Here is a 16997-nt window from a genome sequence, read left to right as displayed (position 1 = left end):
GTGAGCGCATTCTAATCACACCTGTAAGTGCTTCTTCACCAAGCTGTTGCCACAAATCTTTACAATTTCCCTTCCCTGGAGCAAAGTGTCCCAAAGATGTTCCAGCATGATAACATGACATGGATTGTCAAGGTTAGAGTGGAAGAACCTGAATGGTGTGTACAGAGCCCTAATCTCAACAACACTCAACACTTTTGGGATGAACTGAAACACTGACTTGCATCACCTGAGACAACTGTCTGACCTAACTCATGCTCTTGCAGCTGAATGAGCACACAAGTCCTCATAAACATGTTCCGATATCTTGTGAAAAGCCCTCTCGGAGAGAGAGATCGTCAGGTGTGTTCAAACTTTAGCTGTATAGTATGTAAAAATCAGAATAATTTTATTCACCATAAACATTTATATGCAAAATGCAAATAAGTAAAACGTGTAATTCTTGTAACAACAGAAAACTCAATTCATTTCCTGATTCTTTTTTTTAAACATAAAGTACAATATGGTAGTACATGATAGTGTGGGAAATGATTTAAACCGATTTCACTGTTTCTCTGTTTTCTCAGACCTGGAATTGCAAATTTGTTCTTTACACCATGTTCCATATTGTACCTTAAGCTAAAAGCAACTTTTTAAAAGCAGTGAAAGAACCTGTCTCTTTCAGTTCCCCAGCTAAGCCACACTGACCAATCATCTGGTCATCACTTATCAGGTAAAAACCAATCACTTGACTCTTTACTGTTGTTTACCCAGCATACTCAAACCGCTATGTCAACAAAAATAACACATTTTCAATCCCTGTCTTTGCCGAGATTTTTTGTGCTTTATGGCTGGTTTAACTTTTTCTCTTCAGACACGTGTGACAAGGATTTAGCCGAGAAAAACTATCTTAGATCAGTACAAGCCATAGCGGTGGTACTTTATTGAACTGGACTCCATCTGACCCTTTACTCACTGATAAACCTGTCCCTTTATCCTACAGTTTAAACAAACATGGCCGCACTCGTTTCGCTCTTTCTGGCGTCAGTCCTGGTGGATGCAAGTTTGTTAGCGTCTCATATTTCCCTGGAGAAGGTAAGGTGTTAAATGGATTAAATGGATCTTTAAAATATTTTGAGCTTTACCCATGCTTTATTACTGTACATTACATGTTCCATTAAACAACACATCTTAGTGTTTGTAGATTATACAGTATGTATATGTTCTTTATACCTTCAGTCATTTAAAGCTGTCCAATTATTTAATATTTTATGCTTGAAGGAGTTTTTACAGTCACTGGGCCCTGAGGACGTATTCCATTATTTTGACACCAATTCGACAACATTAGGTAAGTTTATTGAAGATTTATTTACATATATAAGGAGAGCCAGCATGTCACTGTATTAATCATATTAATACACTCTTCTTTGTAGTGCCTGAATTTGAGCTTGTATGGGTAAGTTGCTTCAGAGCAGGGAGCGATGGAAGAAACTACTCGTTTCAAGCCCAAGGAAAAAACTACAAACTGAGACTAAGAAAAGAGCCATCCTTGTCCTGTCCCTCCAACCTGGAGATCGCTCTCAATACCACACTCAGTGTAATAAAGAAGACTGATAATAAATGTTGTGAGCAGCTTGATGTACTAAAGCCAGAAGATGCTAGATCATTTCTATCAGTGTGTGATGGAAAAATTGTGAGACCCTTTTTTTTATAATTCATTATTTATTTGTAGTAATTTGCATGAATACGACAAAGGTTGGCTCATGGTCATGGTTTCTTTCCTTCCTTTTAGCAAGGCCTGCTTGTCTTGCAGTCAGGAAAGCTACGCATTCATCCGCTGCTTCACAAACATTCAGCTCATCTACAAAACTCTGTGCTCACTCCTTCAGGTGTGCCACACTTGCTCTTGCCCCGCACATCACCTGTAAAGACAAGCCTTCGACAGTCACGGAGTGAGTGATCATTTTATATGAATTTATATCAACAGTTTATATGAATGCAATCCTTCAATTAAATAAGCATTTCTTGAAAAAAAAAAAAGATTCAGGAGTCTCTAGGAGATGGAAGGAGTCTCTAGTCTTACTAATTAAAGTAATAGAATTGTTGGGAAATTATATGACTGCTGACTTGCAATAGGAATAAAACACTTTGGGGCATGAAAATGATTAATGTTGGGGTTGTGAACAGGATCGCAGTAACATCATCAAAGTGGATTATTCTCCTTGACAGCCGTGTTGTGTTTTATTCATTTTATAACACAATTTGAATCCAGCATCTTTCAAACCCCCCAGTGTTAAGATAAATACAAGGATAATAGTGCTGATATGTTTAAATACAACTCTGGAAGAATGGAAGATTCTAAATATGAGCTCTTGAAAAATTCGGAAATGTACCCCTTTATAGTCTTCTGCAAAAATAACTCCTAAAAACAAACAAACAAACAAACAAACAAACAAACAAACAAACAAACAAACAAGCAAAGACAAGTAAACAAACAAATAAAATAAAATAAAATAAAATAAAATAAAATAAAATAAAATAAAATAAAATAAAATAAAAAATATCTGTATTTAGTTCTTGGCTCCAAAGCAAGCATGCAAATATTTCAACAGAACAAACAGTCACCATCATGCCTTTGGGGATGGAATTAATTAATAGGCAGAATTCTGGTCTAAATAAAGGTTTATTTGTCCCTGAAATTGAAGAGTAGGTATAATTTAGAGGTCACTAGACCTAAAGACACATTAAATAATCTTCAGATTCTATGCAGAAGTTGAGGATTAGCATGGATGTTTAACATATCACAAGACACTCTTACTCACTCACTCATTTTCTACTGCTTATCTGAACTTCTCGGGTCACGTGGAGGTGGGAATTGAACCCCGACCCTGGAGGTGTGAGGCGAACGTGCTAACCACTAAGCCACCATGCCCCCTGCTATCACAAGACACAATGTTTAAAATGAGTTGTAAATAAGATATAATACAAATATATATTTATAAAAACGAGTCCCATATCAGATATATAATCCCATGTTTATTCAAATGATTAATTGTTGAGATTTATACATTTGAATCTGAGTTTTCACAATAAAGTCGAGCTGTTGATTTTCTTTCTACTTGAATGTTTGCATAACTGAATGCATAATGTTTCTTACTTGAAAAGTACAAGACACAAGATGTTCAAAATGCTATTCATTCCTGAAAAAATGTTAGAATTCCACTTTTAATGTCAGTTAGGATAAGAATGGATACAAATATCATCTGATCTGAAGTTTTCTGCAAACCATATGTAAAATAATCTCTCTCATTAGGTAAATATTTGTATTTATACTTGACATTAGGCCATCGTAGGCTGCAGAGGTCATTTCTAGGGGCAGAGGTCACTCATTTAGAGCTGCTGGTTGTAGTCGGTCCCGATGTCCATGAGGTCCACAAGCAGGATACGGAGAAGTACATCCTCACCAACCTGAACATCGTGAGTGCAGAGATTGTTCCATGATTTCATTTTTAAACACTTGCTATATGAGTCTTGCATACTTATTCACCACCTCTTCCCATTTGAAGTTCGTTCACATCGTTTGCATTGAACGCTTTTTTACTCCGCCAGGCATCCGAGCTGCTACGAGATTTCACTCTAGGGGCAAATATGAGAGTCCACTTGATCCGTATGATCGTTCTCACGGAGCCAGAGGTAACTATGGCCATCTTGCGAAGGGATTGAATTTCTGTGTCATAATAACAAAATATCATGTGTTTTTTATTTATACCTTATTTTTTTACAGCCAGGCATTCAGATCTCTGATGACATCACTTCCTCTCTGAAGAGTGTGTGTGAGTGGGGTCGTAAAGTCAACCCTTCTACTGAGACTGAACCCCTGCATGCTGACCTGCTCTTGTACATCACCAGGTACGGAGGCATCATTCATTCATTCATTTTCTACCGCTTATCCGAACTTCTCGGGTCACGGGGAGCCTGTGCCTATCTTAGTGCCAACCCATCGCAGGGCACACACACACACACACACACACACACACACTCATTCACTCACACACTCACACACTACGGACAATTTTCCAGAGATGCCAATCAACCTACCATGCATGTCCTTGTACCGGGAGAGGAAACCGGAGTACCCGGAGGAAACCCCAGAGGCACGGGGAGAACATGCAAACTCCACACACACAAGGCGGAGGTGGGAATCGAACCCCCGACCCTGGAGGTGTGTGGCGAACGTGCTAACCACTAAGCCACCGTGACCCCCAGAGAGGCATCAAAAAAACCTCTATCGCTTATTGATATATATGATTTTTTATTCTTTTGCAAGGTTTGATTTAGTCTTGCCCAGTGGGAATAAACAGGTGAGAGGCGTGACCCAGCTGGGTGGAGTTTGTTCTAGCCTGTGGAATTGTGTAATCACAGAAGATACAGGCTTTGACCTCGGCATCACTATTGCACATGAGATTGGACACAGGTAAGAGAATCTAGAGCTCTAATACCGATCTATAGCTCTATAAGTAGAGATCTAAAACTGATCGATTAAATTGTTGATATGAGATATGTGTGATTTTTATTCCAGCTTGGGAATAAACCACGATGGTGCAGACAACACATGCAGCAGTAGCGGGTTTATAATGGCATCTGATGGTGGTTACAACAGTGTAGATCTCACCTGGTCTCAATGCAGCAGAAACCAGTTCCTTAACTTCTACAGGTACAGAATCATTATCAGATATCAATTTATGAATACAGAATGTTTTTTTTATTCAAAATACTTCTGTCTAGGATGCATGTTGTTTATTACTGTACATGCAGTATGGTATGTGTGTATTTTGATCAAGTATTCTAAACACATTAGTGCAGGCAAGGCAGAGTGTGTGAATGATATACCAGTGTTGGGAGGATCACTGCAGGAGTGGAAACCCGGACTGTATTACGGTGTGGATGATCAGTGTCGCATCGCGTTCGGGAGCACGGCTACTGCCTGCTCCTTCACTAGCAACGACATGGTGAGTGAAAAATTAGATTTGTGTCGATTACAATAAAGAAGCAGTACATGAAAACCTATGGCTAGTAAGCTCCGATTCAATGGAAAGCTGCTCTGTTCTGGAGATGGGTTTAATTTCTGGACAATAAAAATAAATACATCAAAAGTAAAAAGAAATTCCGTAACATGAGATTGTTGCAAATCATACATTCTAAGATGTATTTAAAATGATATGATTGTACAATAGAGAAAACACTTAATGGTTATTATACCAGAGCACTGGTGAAATTTCCAGCAAGATTCATTCATTCATTCATTTTCTACCGCTTATCCGAACTTCTCGGGTCACGGGGAGCCTGTGCCTATCTCAGGCGTCATTGGGCATCAAGGCAGGATACACCCTGGACAGAGTGCCAACCCATCACAGGGCACACATACACACACTCTCATTCACTCACACACTCACACAATTTTCTAGAGATGCCAATCAACCTACCATGCATGTCTTTGGACTGGGGGAGGAAACCGGAGTACTTGGAGGAAACCCCCGAGGCACGGGGAGAACATGCAAACTCCACACACACAAGGCGGAGGCGGGAATCGAACCCCCAACCCTGGAGGTGTGAGGCGAACGTGCTAACCACTAAGCCACCGTACCCCCCCTCTCCAGCAACATATTTATATTAATTGTGTATATATGCATAGTGAATGTACAGTATATATCTACAGTAAAACGATCAGATCTCCCCTTCGGTCACGGTTTGCAACCTTGTGGTAACCATGGATAATCAAGTGTCCTTTTCCGTGCATGTTACTAATGTGACATGCTCATGTCGGTTTACTCTCTACTACATCAGAAGGATTCGGCCATTTTTATCCACACAGGCTGCTCAGGTACTTGTTCAGTCTCTTGTCATGTCAAGACTGGACTACTGCAACTGTCGCTCTGGATAAGAGCCAAATGCAGCAAATGTAAATTTAAATGTAAAAACGACAACATTAAATGTAACTAGAAACGTACAATATGAGGTGTCATTTTATAATAAATACAAATTTTAACTAGATTTGTAAAGTTCGACAGGCTTTAAAAATCTAGCTGTGGACTAATTGTTATGGTATAAGGGGATTAAAACACTTTAGGGGTGGGAGCCATTATCAGAAAACCTCATGATTGAACAGCACAAATCATACCAATTCATCATCGATAATTATTTTCCTATAACACCGCTATTGTGATTTATTCCTTACTTAGCCACCTCTTTAGCCTGATTTATAGATCACCTTTATCACATTTCAATAACAACTGCTATATCATGCAGTGTGGCTTTAAACAACTCTCAGACTTGATACGTTATATGTCTAGGCTACCTGTCGATTTCTGTCCTGCCACATCATCCCCGGTGATCGCAGCACCTGTACCCGTCTTCTTGTGCCGCTGTTGGACGGCACTGAATGTGGGCTAAATCAGGTATCATATATAATCTATTTGGAGTCTTTTGTTCACACACACAGCCAACTGTCATTCTACTAGAACATCAATGCTTTACAACATAGCTGTGTTCTGTCCCAGTGGTGTTTAAAGGGACGTTGTGTATCTGCGTCTAAACTGAGCTCCTCTCTGCTGGTTCATGGCTCCTGGTCGTCCTGGTCTGAATACTCCATTTGTTCACGCACTTGTGGAGGAGGGATCACGTACCGTAAGAGAGAGTGCAACAATCCCAGGTATGCATGAGCTGAGAAATAAAACATGACAGAGCATGTTGTAGGAAAATAATCAGTGATGAGGTGGCGTGATGTGGCAAACCCTAAAAGTGGATTATTGTCCCATGACACTTTTAAACACAACAATTACGAAAAATTCAGACATTTTTAACCAATTAAAAAGAGACATATCCCAAATCCTTTCTATTTATACTGTATTTTATTACTATTAACGTTGTAGAATGTCAGAAATACATTACATTAACTTATATCAATTGTAAACATGTTACTAAATATAATAAGTTCTTGTGCATCAGATTGGTATAAAAGCTTATTGTGTATATTGATCAGTCAACCCTATGAAGAAAACAAGGTCAGTTTTAAGTACTGTATGTACGTACATAAAGCAGCGAATAGCAAGTGCATGATTCTGTGACTTGTATTTTTGTCGTGTGCATGTTATGACTTTAAAGACTTAGCTATATGTGGGGTTAATTATAGGCCAGCGTTTGGAGGGAGAGACTGTGAGGGAGAAAGGACAGAGGCTGAACTTTGTCATCGACAGGTACATTTTCACTGCTCATGTTTGCAATAGGTCTCAGCTAATCCATATTTGAACCACGCTGTAGCAAAAGAATTACTCGGAAAGCTCGGAAAGGGTTCACGATCGATTTAGATTCTTCTTTGCTGTCTTACCCTTCAAGATGAGCTCAATAATCTAAGTAGAAACTTTGTGTCAGAGCTAATAGTGATTTCTTGTGCTTTTTTTTAGCCTTGTGAAAGTAACCAGCATGAGTTCATGGCCCAGCAGTGCTCAGATACAGACCATCAACCCCTCCTGCTTTCTGCTTATTCAACTACAGACTACTCATGGATGCCTGCAGTTGGTTTCATTTCAGGTCAGCTAACTAACCGAATAATGAACAGAGATGCTATTTAGCATTTATGTTTGGTTCTGTGATTTCTATTAATATTTTCTTTTTCTGTCTGTTGGTATGTGGTGATAAGGTGATGCTCAGTGTAAGCTGATGTGTCGGTCTCGTGAGCAGGACTTCATGGTGAGTCGTGGGGCTCAGTTTATCGACGGGACGAGGTGTGAACTTGATGGCCCTGTCACTCCTGGCTCTGTTACTGCTTGCCATAACGGGGAGTGCAAGGTAATGTCAATAAGGGAGTTGACTCTTATTAACTCTGTGCTTATTAGTAAAACTCAGTAAAAACCACCAGTAAAAGTAAATAAGTGGGTGTGAATGAGCGAAATTGTAAGTGCAGCTTGTAATGCTTAAATGTAAATGCTACTTCGATAATAAAGCGGTTTTAAGAAAACAAAAAATATTCTTGTAAAAGCGACTCACTATCTTTTAAAAACACAGGCTTCGTTCCAAGATTGGAAAACATCTCGAAAATTTTTTTATTTCAAAAATAGTATTATTTAAAAATACTAGCAGTACTATTAGTAATGTGATATTTCTATTAAATAAGCATGTGCTTAAGTTCATTTATATTTTGCAGATATTAAAAGCTGGCCAATTGGATGTGTTTTTTTTTTGTCATTTTTTTGTGTAAATTTCTGTCTATTTTCCTTTCATCTCTCTCAACACTTCTTTTACTCAAATAAATACAATACAAATGATTAGATCTTAGATATTTCTTTGAATTTCTAAAATATGAATGATATGAATGATAAGTTCCAGTGCCAAATTGGGACATACATGGCTAATCAAAACAGAACATGAGGGAAACATTACCCTCTTTAATGCATTCATTTTTCATTATCAGTACATGTGAAACTTAAAAGATAAATAAAAAAAAGGAATTATGTGAATAGAAAATATTAAAAGACAAAGTTTCTAAGACTGTCTTTTATTAGGTGTTTGGCTGTGATGGTGTGTTGCACTCTGGCAAGGTGGAGGATGTTTGTGGGGTGTGTGGAGGAAAAGGCAACACCTGCCATCTTATTACTGGCTCTTTTACAGGCGGAGAGGCCAAAGGTACTAGACTTCTATTCTTCACAGCTGCTGCATCTTTTTGTCCATAAACATACTCTGATTTTATATTGCTTTGCTTTCATTTCAGAATATATCACATTCCTCATTCTGCCAGTGAACGCCTCTCTGGTCCACATTAATAACTGGAATCCAGTTTTCACACATATGGGTAGATTCTGAAAATAGCTTTTACATTATAAATGTTTTGTACACACTTTAATACAGTATGTGTGCGTTTATCTACAATCCACAATTCTGTTTTTGTGTAGCCGTGCTGGTCAATGATAAATATGTAGTAGCTGGAGACGGGGATATAGCATTAAACACCACCCACCCTTCACCTTTGGAGGAGAACCACATGATCTATAACCTCTACCTCAGCCCTGACCTCCTACCTCACACAGAGGAGCTCATTCTTTCTGGACCAATCTCAGACAAGATCCACGTACAGGTGGGTGGTGACTCATCTCTGGATCTCTGGACTATTGCATCATCACTTTCAGTTTGCTTGTTTTCAATGTGGGGATTATAATTTTCTAAAATATCCCAAAATATCCAACAATACAATCCTTTTGGATTATGGGTCATATGTATTCTCAGGTGTATCGAAAATACGGAAGGGAATATGGAGACATCACAAGCCCAAACATCACATATCGGTACTACATGCCGGACGCCGAACCAGCGTCGAAGATAATTGAGGCTCGATGGTCCACCGTCATTTCATCGTGTTCTGTAACTTGTGGCTCAGGTAAAAGAGAAGGTCAAAACCGATGTAATTAAATCACCCCAGTTTCCAGACTTGTAGAGAACACATCTGATCGATTTCCTGACATTCTTACTTCACCTGGTATTAGACTGCTGTGTTGCATCAGGGTTTAAATTTTCTAAAATTCATCATCACAAGGTTCATGGATAAATAATGGGCCAAGCATCACCTTAAAACATTCCCTCTCATTTAGATGATAGTAGCTTTATGGCATTGGAAGTAACTGATAACATAATATAAGTTACAAAACTAGAAAAGGAAGCAAAGAATTACACAGTTTATAAACTGGTATACAGTAATATAAAAACAATAATGATTTAAATCACTGTATACTTCTTAATTTTGATTGCTAAGTAGGTGATTAATTATCTCTAACAGCACTGCTCAGATGTCGGTCCAGCTGTAACTCACAGGTTTAACTTTCTTACACAAAAAGTACCTTCCTCGTGTTTCACATTGTGCATTGGGGAAAACCCTAAGGATTGTCACAGGGACTAAAATGGCTAAAATGAAAACCAAAACTAAAATGAAAATGATGTAAAAATGTTATATGCGTATGGGAAATTACCAAAGTGTACTAGACCCTTAGTTCTCTCCAGAAGCAGTTATATATAAAATGATATGGCTTTATTTCTGTGAGGGATTGTGAACATAATGGACTCTCTGGTTTTACAGGGATTCAGAGGGTTAGTCGGGAGTGTGTTGACATGAACACGCAGGAACGCCTAGAAGATCAGATCTGTGGCTCAGTTACTCCAAAACCAACCACCCTGCAGACATGTCACCAACCTGACTGCCCACCAAGGTAACCTCATTTTGTCTGATGATCCATGTTTACATGCACACCAGAACTTTCTGATATGTATGAAGTGCTTTGTTTCAAGGCAGTTTAAGAGAAAATGGTAAATAATATATAAAAAATATTATTACTGAAAAGCAGCACTTGTCTTAACCTTTGTTTTAATAATGTACTATTCACTGTGGATGCATGCTTTCAACTGTGTGGCAAAATCTTGGGGAAGGCTCTTTCCTAGTCCAAGGTCAATAAACTGGTTCAGGACTGAAGATAAGAATGTCCACCCTAACTGCATTCCCAAGCAGGTGATAGTTACTTTAACAGCCTCTTAAACGTGTGTGTGTGTGTGTGTGCCACTTTTATTCTGCAGTTGGGTGCTGGGTGAAGTTAGTCCTTGCAGCGCCCCATGTGGAATTGGAGAGCGGCTGCGCTCTGTGACCTGTATGCAGAAGCAGGGTATGGAAACAGTGGCATTGCCAGATTCTGCATGCTCTCAGATGACCAAACCTGCAGCAACAGAAACCTGCAACACCCAGATGTGCTCAGCCAGGTAAAGTATCTGGAAATCTGGTTCAAATGTTGTATAATAAAAATAGAGTCATTACATATGTTCTGCATTATAAATATTTTATATCATACTACATTGTATACATGACCTTTGGGTAATACCCACTATTACAGATTACATAGAATTCTCTCTAGCAAATTTACCATTAAGTTCTTTTGTCATGAAACTTTAAAATCCAATTTTAAATAAATGATTTTTTTTTAATTCAACGAATTCACTGCCGGGGGGCATGGTGGCTTAGTGGTTAGCACGTTCGCCTCACACCTCCAGGGTCGGAGTTCGGTTCCCACCTTCGCCTTGTGTGTGCGGAGTTTGCATGTTCTCCCCGTGCCTCGGGGGTTTCCTCCGGGTACTCCGGTTTCCTCCCCAGTCCAAAGACATGCATGATAGGTTGATTGGCATCTCTGGAAAATTGTCCGTAGTGTGTGATTGCGTAAGTGAATAAGAGTGTGTGTGTGGTTGGCACTCTGTCCAGGGTGTATCCTGCCTTGATGCCCTAAGACGCCTGAGATAGGCACAGGCTCCCCGTGACCCGAGGTAGTTCGGATAAGCGGTAGAAAATGAGAGTGAGAGTGGGAATTCACTGCCCTGCCTGATTGTAAACTTCATTGTTCTAGCATTTTAACCTTTTTGTTACATTTGTCACTGCTTGAGTCCTGAAGTATGTGTATAAGAGAGTATGTGTGTGTTTCAGATGGCAAATCTCAGAGCCTGGTGAGTGTTCAGCTGTGTGTGGTCCAGGTGAGGCTCGCAGATCAGTGACCTGCATCCGCTCTCACCGTGGCTCTGACTTGGAGGTAGACGAAAGCCTCTGTTTACACCCCAAACCTAATGAACATGTTTCGTGTGTGGTGGATGTCTGCCCTATTGGCTGGGAAACACATGGAAAGGTAAAGCAGAGGACGGAAAATACGGAAAGTTAAGGAAGTTTAACTTCTAGGCTTTTCATATGATTTTTAGAATTTATATTCCTAAATGATAGCATATATATTTTTAAGTATTGCTTAATGGACTGTGCACTAATAGACTGTATGTCTTCCAGGATCAGCAAGACCACAATAGGTCAATTTCTGTAATATTCCGGTCCAAAGTAATTCCAGTATACGTGTGGAGCCCTGTGATTGGTCACTGCACTAAGACTTGTGGAAATGGTATAGAAATCTGATTTTAATTACTGATATTAATTGAATACTACAAGTGTGTATTCTATAAAATTGCCCATGCATTTATGATATGTGTGCCAAAGGTACTCAGCAAATTTGGTTCTCCTGCGTGGACCATCAATCACGACTAGATGTCCCAGAGTTCTTTTGTGATCGATTTAGTAAGCCTGAACCATATACAAAGCTGTGTATCCAGTCACCCTGCCCTGCCATGTATGAGTACGCCAACCACTCAACACTAGCATTGGTTCTATGATGGATAAACTTGGTTTTATTCATCTTAGGAAGCAGTAACATTTTCATAATGCAAAAAAGAGACAAGTTACTTACTAGACAATTATATTATGCACATTTTTATAATAATGACCTTTGTCCATTAGGTGGCGCTACATGCAGGGGGTATGCAGCGTGTCATGTGGAGGTGGTGTGGCAAGAAGAGTGCTGTACTGCTCTCAGCAGGCTACAGAGGGAGATGGTGGCGTGGAAGCTGTAGTGGTAGCAGACTCAGCCTGTCTCCCTGCCTCCAAACCTCCAAAAGTCGTGCCTTGTAACACTGAGCCATGTCCAGCAAGGCAAATGAATCTATCCATCAAAAGATGCAGTCACTTGCATAAGTATTCACCTGCATGCCAACTCTTCCACAATTTGTAGTGATACAGCCTGGAACTGATTTAATGGACTTAACTGTGATTATATATCTTGAATCTACATAAAATTGCCCACAATGTTGAAGTGTGTTTGACGGGAGATAAATATCCATTCATTCTCTACCGCTTATCCGATCACGGGGAGCCTGTGCCTATCTCAGGCGTCATCGGGCATCAAGGCAGGATACACCCTGGTTGGAGTGCCAACCCATCGCAGGGCACACACACACACTCTCATTCACTCATGCAATCACACACTACGGACAATTTTCCGGAGATGCCAAGGAGATAAATTATAGTTTGCTAAATTATTTACAAGTTGTGATTGCATAACAATTCACCCTTATTGAGATGAAACTAACTAGTGAGCACACAGAACTACGTTTGGCAGAATTTCCACACTGCTTATCACAATGAAAACACCATCTACACAGTGAAGCATGGTGGTGATAGCATCTAGTTAAGATAAGGTGTTAAGATAATAGTATTCCATTTCTGGTTACCTTCTTCATCCAATCACTGACTTTCTTTTTGTGGATAGTCTTTCCTCATGGTCATGCCATCTATCATAGTACTACATAAGGAAGTTGATGGCAATATCCACTTGTAAAAGTTCAAGGTGAATACTTATACAAGAAACTGTATATCGATAGTTGCTTTTAATAGCACACACTTATAGTGTACATTATGGTTATTCAGATCTTACAAGATCTCTGCTCAAAACAGATTGAATATGGTATATTCGAGCAGAACATTTAAATGTTGTATGTATTAGATGTTGTTTATTTAGAGTGTTTATGGTCTAGGTGGCTGGTGGGTGAACAGGGTCCATGTTCGGTGTCCTGTGGCTTGGGTGTGGCATTAAGGAAGGTTGCTTGTGTCCAGTTCGATGGGAAATTGGAGAGAGCAGTTGATCATTGTGAAGAAGGCAAGATGCCTCCTCTCACAGTGCCCTGCTTTACCCAGACCTGCTCCTTCCATTGGGGTGTACAGGAGTGGAGTGAGGTACAGTGGGACCATGCAAACTGAGTGAATAGTCCATAAATCATACCATATTTTTTGTTAAAATTCCTTCATACGGACTCAAATGACAACCATTGCAGTGCTGTCCTCAAATAAGAATTCCCAATGGAAAAGTAGTGATGCCAATAGCAAAGACAGTATCTAATCTAGAACCATTATTTTTTTATTTTTTTATTTTTTTACTAGTTAGCCTGCAAAGTCTGGAAATCAGTTCCAGGATTAAAAACGGTGCTGATCTGGAAGAAAGAATATCAGTAGTTAGTAGGTATAACGTGTTCATCAGACCTTGAGGTAGCATGGTGGTGCAGTGGGAAGTATTGAGTATTCTCATTTTAGTCTTAACTTTGGTAAATATCTATGTGGAATTTCTTTGTATGTTCTCTGTGGGTCTCTAAGGGTTTCCTCTGGGTTCTTCATATCTATGGCCCAAAGTGTGAATGAATATATATGAATGTGTGTGTGTGTGAATGGTGCTCTGCAACCCAAACCAGGATTAAGGGGTTACTAAAGATTATTTTTATGCCCTTTATTACTACACTGCAGTAAAAGTGTTAATCCTGCATCTACTGTAGGCGTCTTAGCATGATGTCTCTAAAGACCTTATTCTCTTTCCCTCTCTCTTATCTCTTATCTGTAGTGTTCAGTCTCCTGTGGTTATGGGATCCAGTCTCGGACCGTCTCATGCCTTGGGCCGTCCAGCCCTCTACCTATCACTCCCATCCTCTGTGTCCACCTTCCCAAACCGATTACTATCCAGGCCTGCTACAGTGCCAATTGCTTCACCCCATGCCCAGGCACTGCTCCTACCCAGGATCCAGAGGATTGGAACAAGACAAGTACTTTGAAAATCTTGCCTGAGGAGAAAAAGTTCACATATGCACCTACTGGAGACACTGAGAAGCTCTCAGAAGTTCTACCTACAGTACCAGTGTTGAGGACCACTACAACATTGTCGACACAACCTCTGCAAAGCAGTTATGTGGACTACTAGAAGTCTGGCATGATAAAATCTGTGTTTAAATTAAAGTCATAGGACACACCATACCCTTTGCAATGAAACACATAGTTTTATCACAAATAATACAAGAGGATCAAAATCAAAAAGTATAGTAAAGGTCCTATATCCTTAATATACATTAATGCAATTAGTGGGATGATTGGTGGGTAGATTGTTAGATGGAAAGATGAAAGAAACAGTCAGATCATCTCATTTGGATTCTAAACCTATTAATGTTATCTATTGACATTCAGCCACAGGTTTGTGTGGGCAGCTCTTTCTTCAGGACACAGGAATCATCGACCTACAGAATGTCAGTGAGAGGCGGTGTTTCATCTCCATCGGCCGTCCTCTTGATGAAGTCATCCAAATCAAAATTGAGTCCAGCTCTCTTAATTGCCGGCACAGTGAGTGACCAGATGGATCTGTTTTTATATAATGCAAGGCTGAAGCTTAAAGGTGGGGTCTCAGTTGTTTGAGAAATGCTTCAGAAATCTGCGTTGGGCCACCAAACAAAACAAAAACAAAGCTAACGTGTAGCCAATGAGCAGAAAGGAGCGTGTCTTGTCAATATGCGGCGGAGAGAGTGTTCAGTGCGCATGTGTGACATTAGCAGGAAGTGGTTTTAAAACATTGACATGGCAGATAAAAACAAAGAAAGCGAAGAAAGGCTTACGATAAGGCAAGAAGCAGGACCCATGTAAATATAGGATCAGCTTTCCAGTGATGGAGAGAACTGAACGTCTTCTGCATGAAACGGAGATAAACCTTTCATGGTACAACACACAGTACTACAAAAACACATTTGTTTTACCACAGTATTACTCATTGAGTTCATTTATTGATAAATATATACCCTCGATCAGCTGCCCCAGCAGGTGCCGCCATAATACTTGTCTGGGTTATAATTGGGTTATACTTGTCTGGTGTATGTGGGGCGGAGCTATCAAAACAGGGGTGGGACCCATTTGGGTTAGGGGCGTGTTTGTTTTGGTGATTTCAAATGTCAACATTGGCTTTCAAACAACAGAGACCCCACCTTTAAGAATTCGAATCGTTTGTTTCTTTGTGCATGTTTAGAGGAGAATCTTGCCCTTTATGAGAGAAAGTCTCTGAGGCAAATTTGTGAAAAGATGGCTGGAAAGACACTGACGTCACGCTCTAATGTCCTGTTGGTGCGTCAAAGCCGTCTCACCCCAGGCAATGGAGTACTGCTTTCCTATCGGAGTAAGAAGAACATGAAGAACAGCCATCATGAAGGTTGGTCACAAAAAACAGACCGGAATCAAATTGTGATTTTAAATAAATCAAATGACTGATTTGAAGTTCTGCTTCAATCTTCAGATTGTGATGTTCAGCTGTTCTCTCCAACGGGTTTGATCGAGAACCCGGTTAGGAGTTCATCATCTTCGTCCTCCAGCACCCTAGAGTCTTGTAGGGTGTTCATCAATGCCCCGCCTTCACTAAAGATTCAGATCAGAGCGCTGTCTGTATTAAATACGACCTCCTCAGACTCAGCATATGTGCTGGTAAAAGAACCTAGGGTTTTTTTTTCAACCTAACGAAGCTGCAAAGCTTGAATTAAATTTGATCTCAAAAACTAATCACAATCACAAATTTGATCAAATCACAAACTGTGAAGATATGTCATCACTAGAATATCTTACTTCGGCTATAAAACTGTTAGTAAAGTTTACTATGCTAGCAAATTGTCCAAAAAAAAAAAGGTTTTAATTATTTCATCCATATAATATATAAAGTAAAATATATATTTATATAAGTACATATATGAACTAGATTTTTACAGAAGTTGCCAGCTACTATCAACAGCTATAGCTAACATAAGCTAATCTGTAAAAAATAACAGCTAGGCGTGACATCATCTAATCAACTCCTCGTCCTTGTTGAACCAGGGACCCCTGTAACTCTAGTATGTGAGACGGTATTAATATGACGCAAAAGGACATAACAGTTTATAATAGTGACATCCCCATTTATGTTAAAAAGCTAAAGCATGTCTGTTTTTGATTCCTCAGATCCGAGACGTAGACGCTGTAAAAACGACAGTGTTTAAAGGCACACATCTTTTCCTCTGGAGTTCTACAGGAAGCAGGGCAGAAGTGGAATTCTATGGGGAATACCAGCAAATGAAGGGAACATTTAGAGCAGAGTATTCCTATATTAAGCCTGAGGAGGCTAAACTGATCTAGACCTTTAACAGTTTATCCAGGAATGGGTTTTTACATGAATGCTCTTACGGAATGCATGGCTTCTTTCTCTCAAACATGCTAATGTTCTTTCATTATATGCAATGTTAACATTTTTTGACGAAGTAAACCGGTCCTTTTAAATGAACTGGAAAATGTTGTTAGTTTTAAGAAA

At 39.6% G+C, this 16997-nt stretch overlaps 1 protein-coding gene across 5 annotated transcripts; it reads left to right on the top strand.

Moving 5' to 3' along the window:
• Positions 1–766: 766 nt before the first annotated feature.
• adamts13 (ADAM metallopeptidase with thrombospondin type 1 motif, 13) lies at positions 767–16970 on the top strand. Of its 5 annotated transcripts, none has more exons than XM_047823189.1 (31): positions 767–1071; positions 1258–1324; positions 1410–1669; positions 1769–1928; positions 3320–3453; positions 3586–3669; positions 3761–3885; positions 4304–4450; positions 4556–4690; positions 4835–4985; positions 6327–6431; positions 6534–6685; positions 7166–7229; positions 7437–7563; positions 7673–7821; positions 8535–8655; positions 8741–8821; positions 8922–9103; positions 9253–9403; positions 10097–10226; positions 10588–10767; positions 11480–11675; positions 11828–11936; positions 12032–12161; positions 12329–12520; positions 13402–13600; positions 14256–14592; positions 14876–15022; positions 15696–15875; positions 15960–16144; positions 16652–16970. In XM_047823189.1, exons 1-31 carry the CDS (start codon positions 991–993, stop codon positions 16823–16825), a joined length of 4635 nt encoding a protein of 1544 aa, XP_047679145.1. In that variant the 5' UTR covers positions 767–990; the 3' UTR covers positions 16826–16970. The 5 variants fall into 5 exon arrangements, with proteins under 5 accessions (XP_047679145.1, XP_047679143.1, XP_047679144.1 ...); XM_047823187.1 differs by having other exon boundaries at positions 14870–15022; XM_047823188.1 differs by having other exon boundaries at positions 12032–12167.
• Positions 16971–16997: the final 27 nt, after the last annotated feature.

This window comes from Tachysurus fulvidraco, chromosome 14 (assembly GCF_022655615.1).
Source record: "Tachysurus fulvidraco isolate hzauxx_2018 chromosome 14, HZAU_PFXX_2.0, whole genome shotgun sequence".
Taxonomy (NCBI): Eukaryota; Metazoa; Chordata; class Actinopteri; order Siluriformes; family Bagridae; genus Tachysurus; species Tachysurus fulvidraco.
This window is presented reverse-complemented; position numbering and strand designations above follow the sequence as displayed.

Bases quoted from the DNA above. Each gene is read 5' to 3' on its own strand.
- adamts13 (XM_027166930.2), top strand. From the start codon at position 991: ATGGCCGCACTCGTTTCGCTCTTTCTGGCGTCAGTCCTGGTGGATGCA. The intron at 8,822-8,921 runs GTAGATTCTGAA...GTTTTTGTGTAG, and splicing joins TCCAGTTTTCACACATATGG to CCGTGCTGGTCAATGATAAA. The intron at 9,104-9,252 runs GTGGGTGGTGAC...ATGTATTCTCAG, and splicing joins CAGACAAGATCCACGTACAG to GTGTATCGAAAATACGGAAG.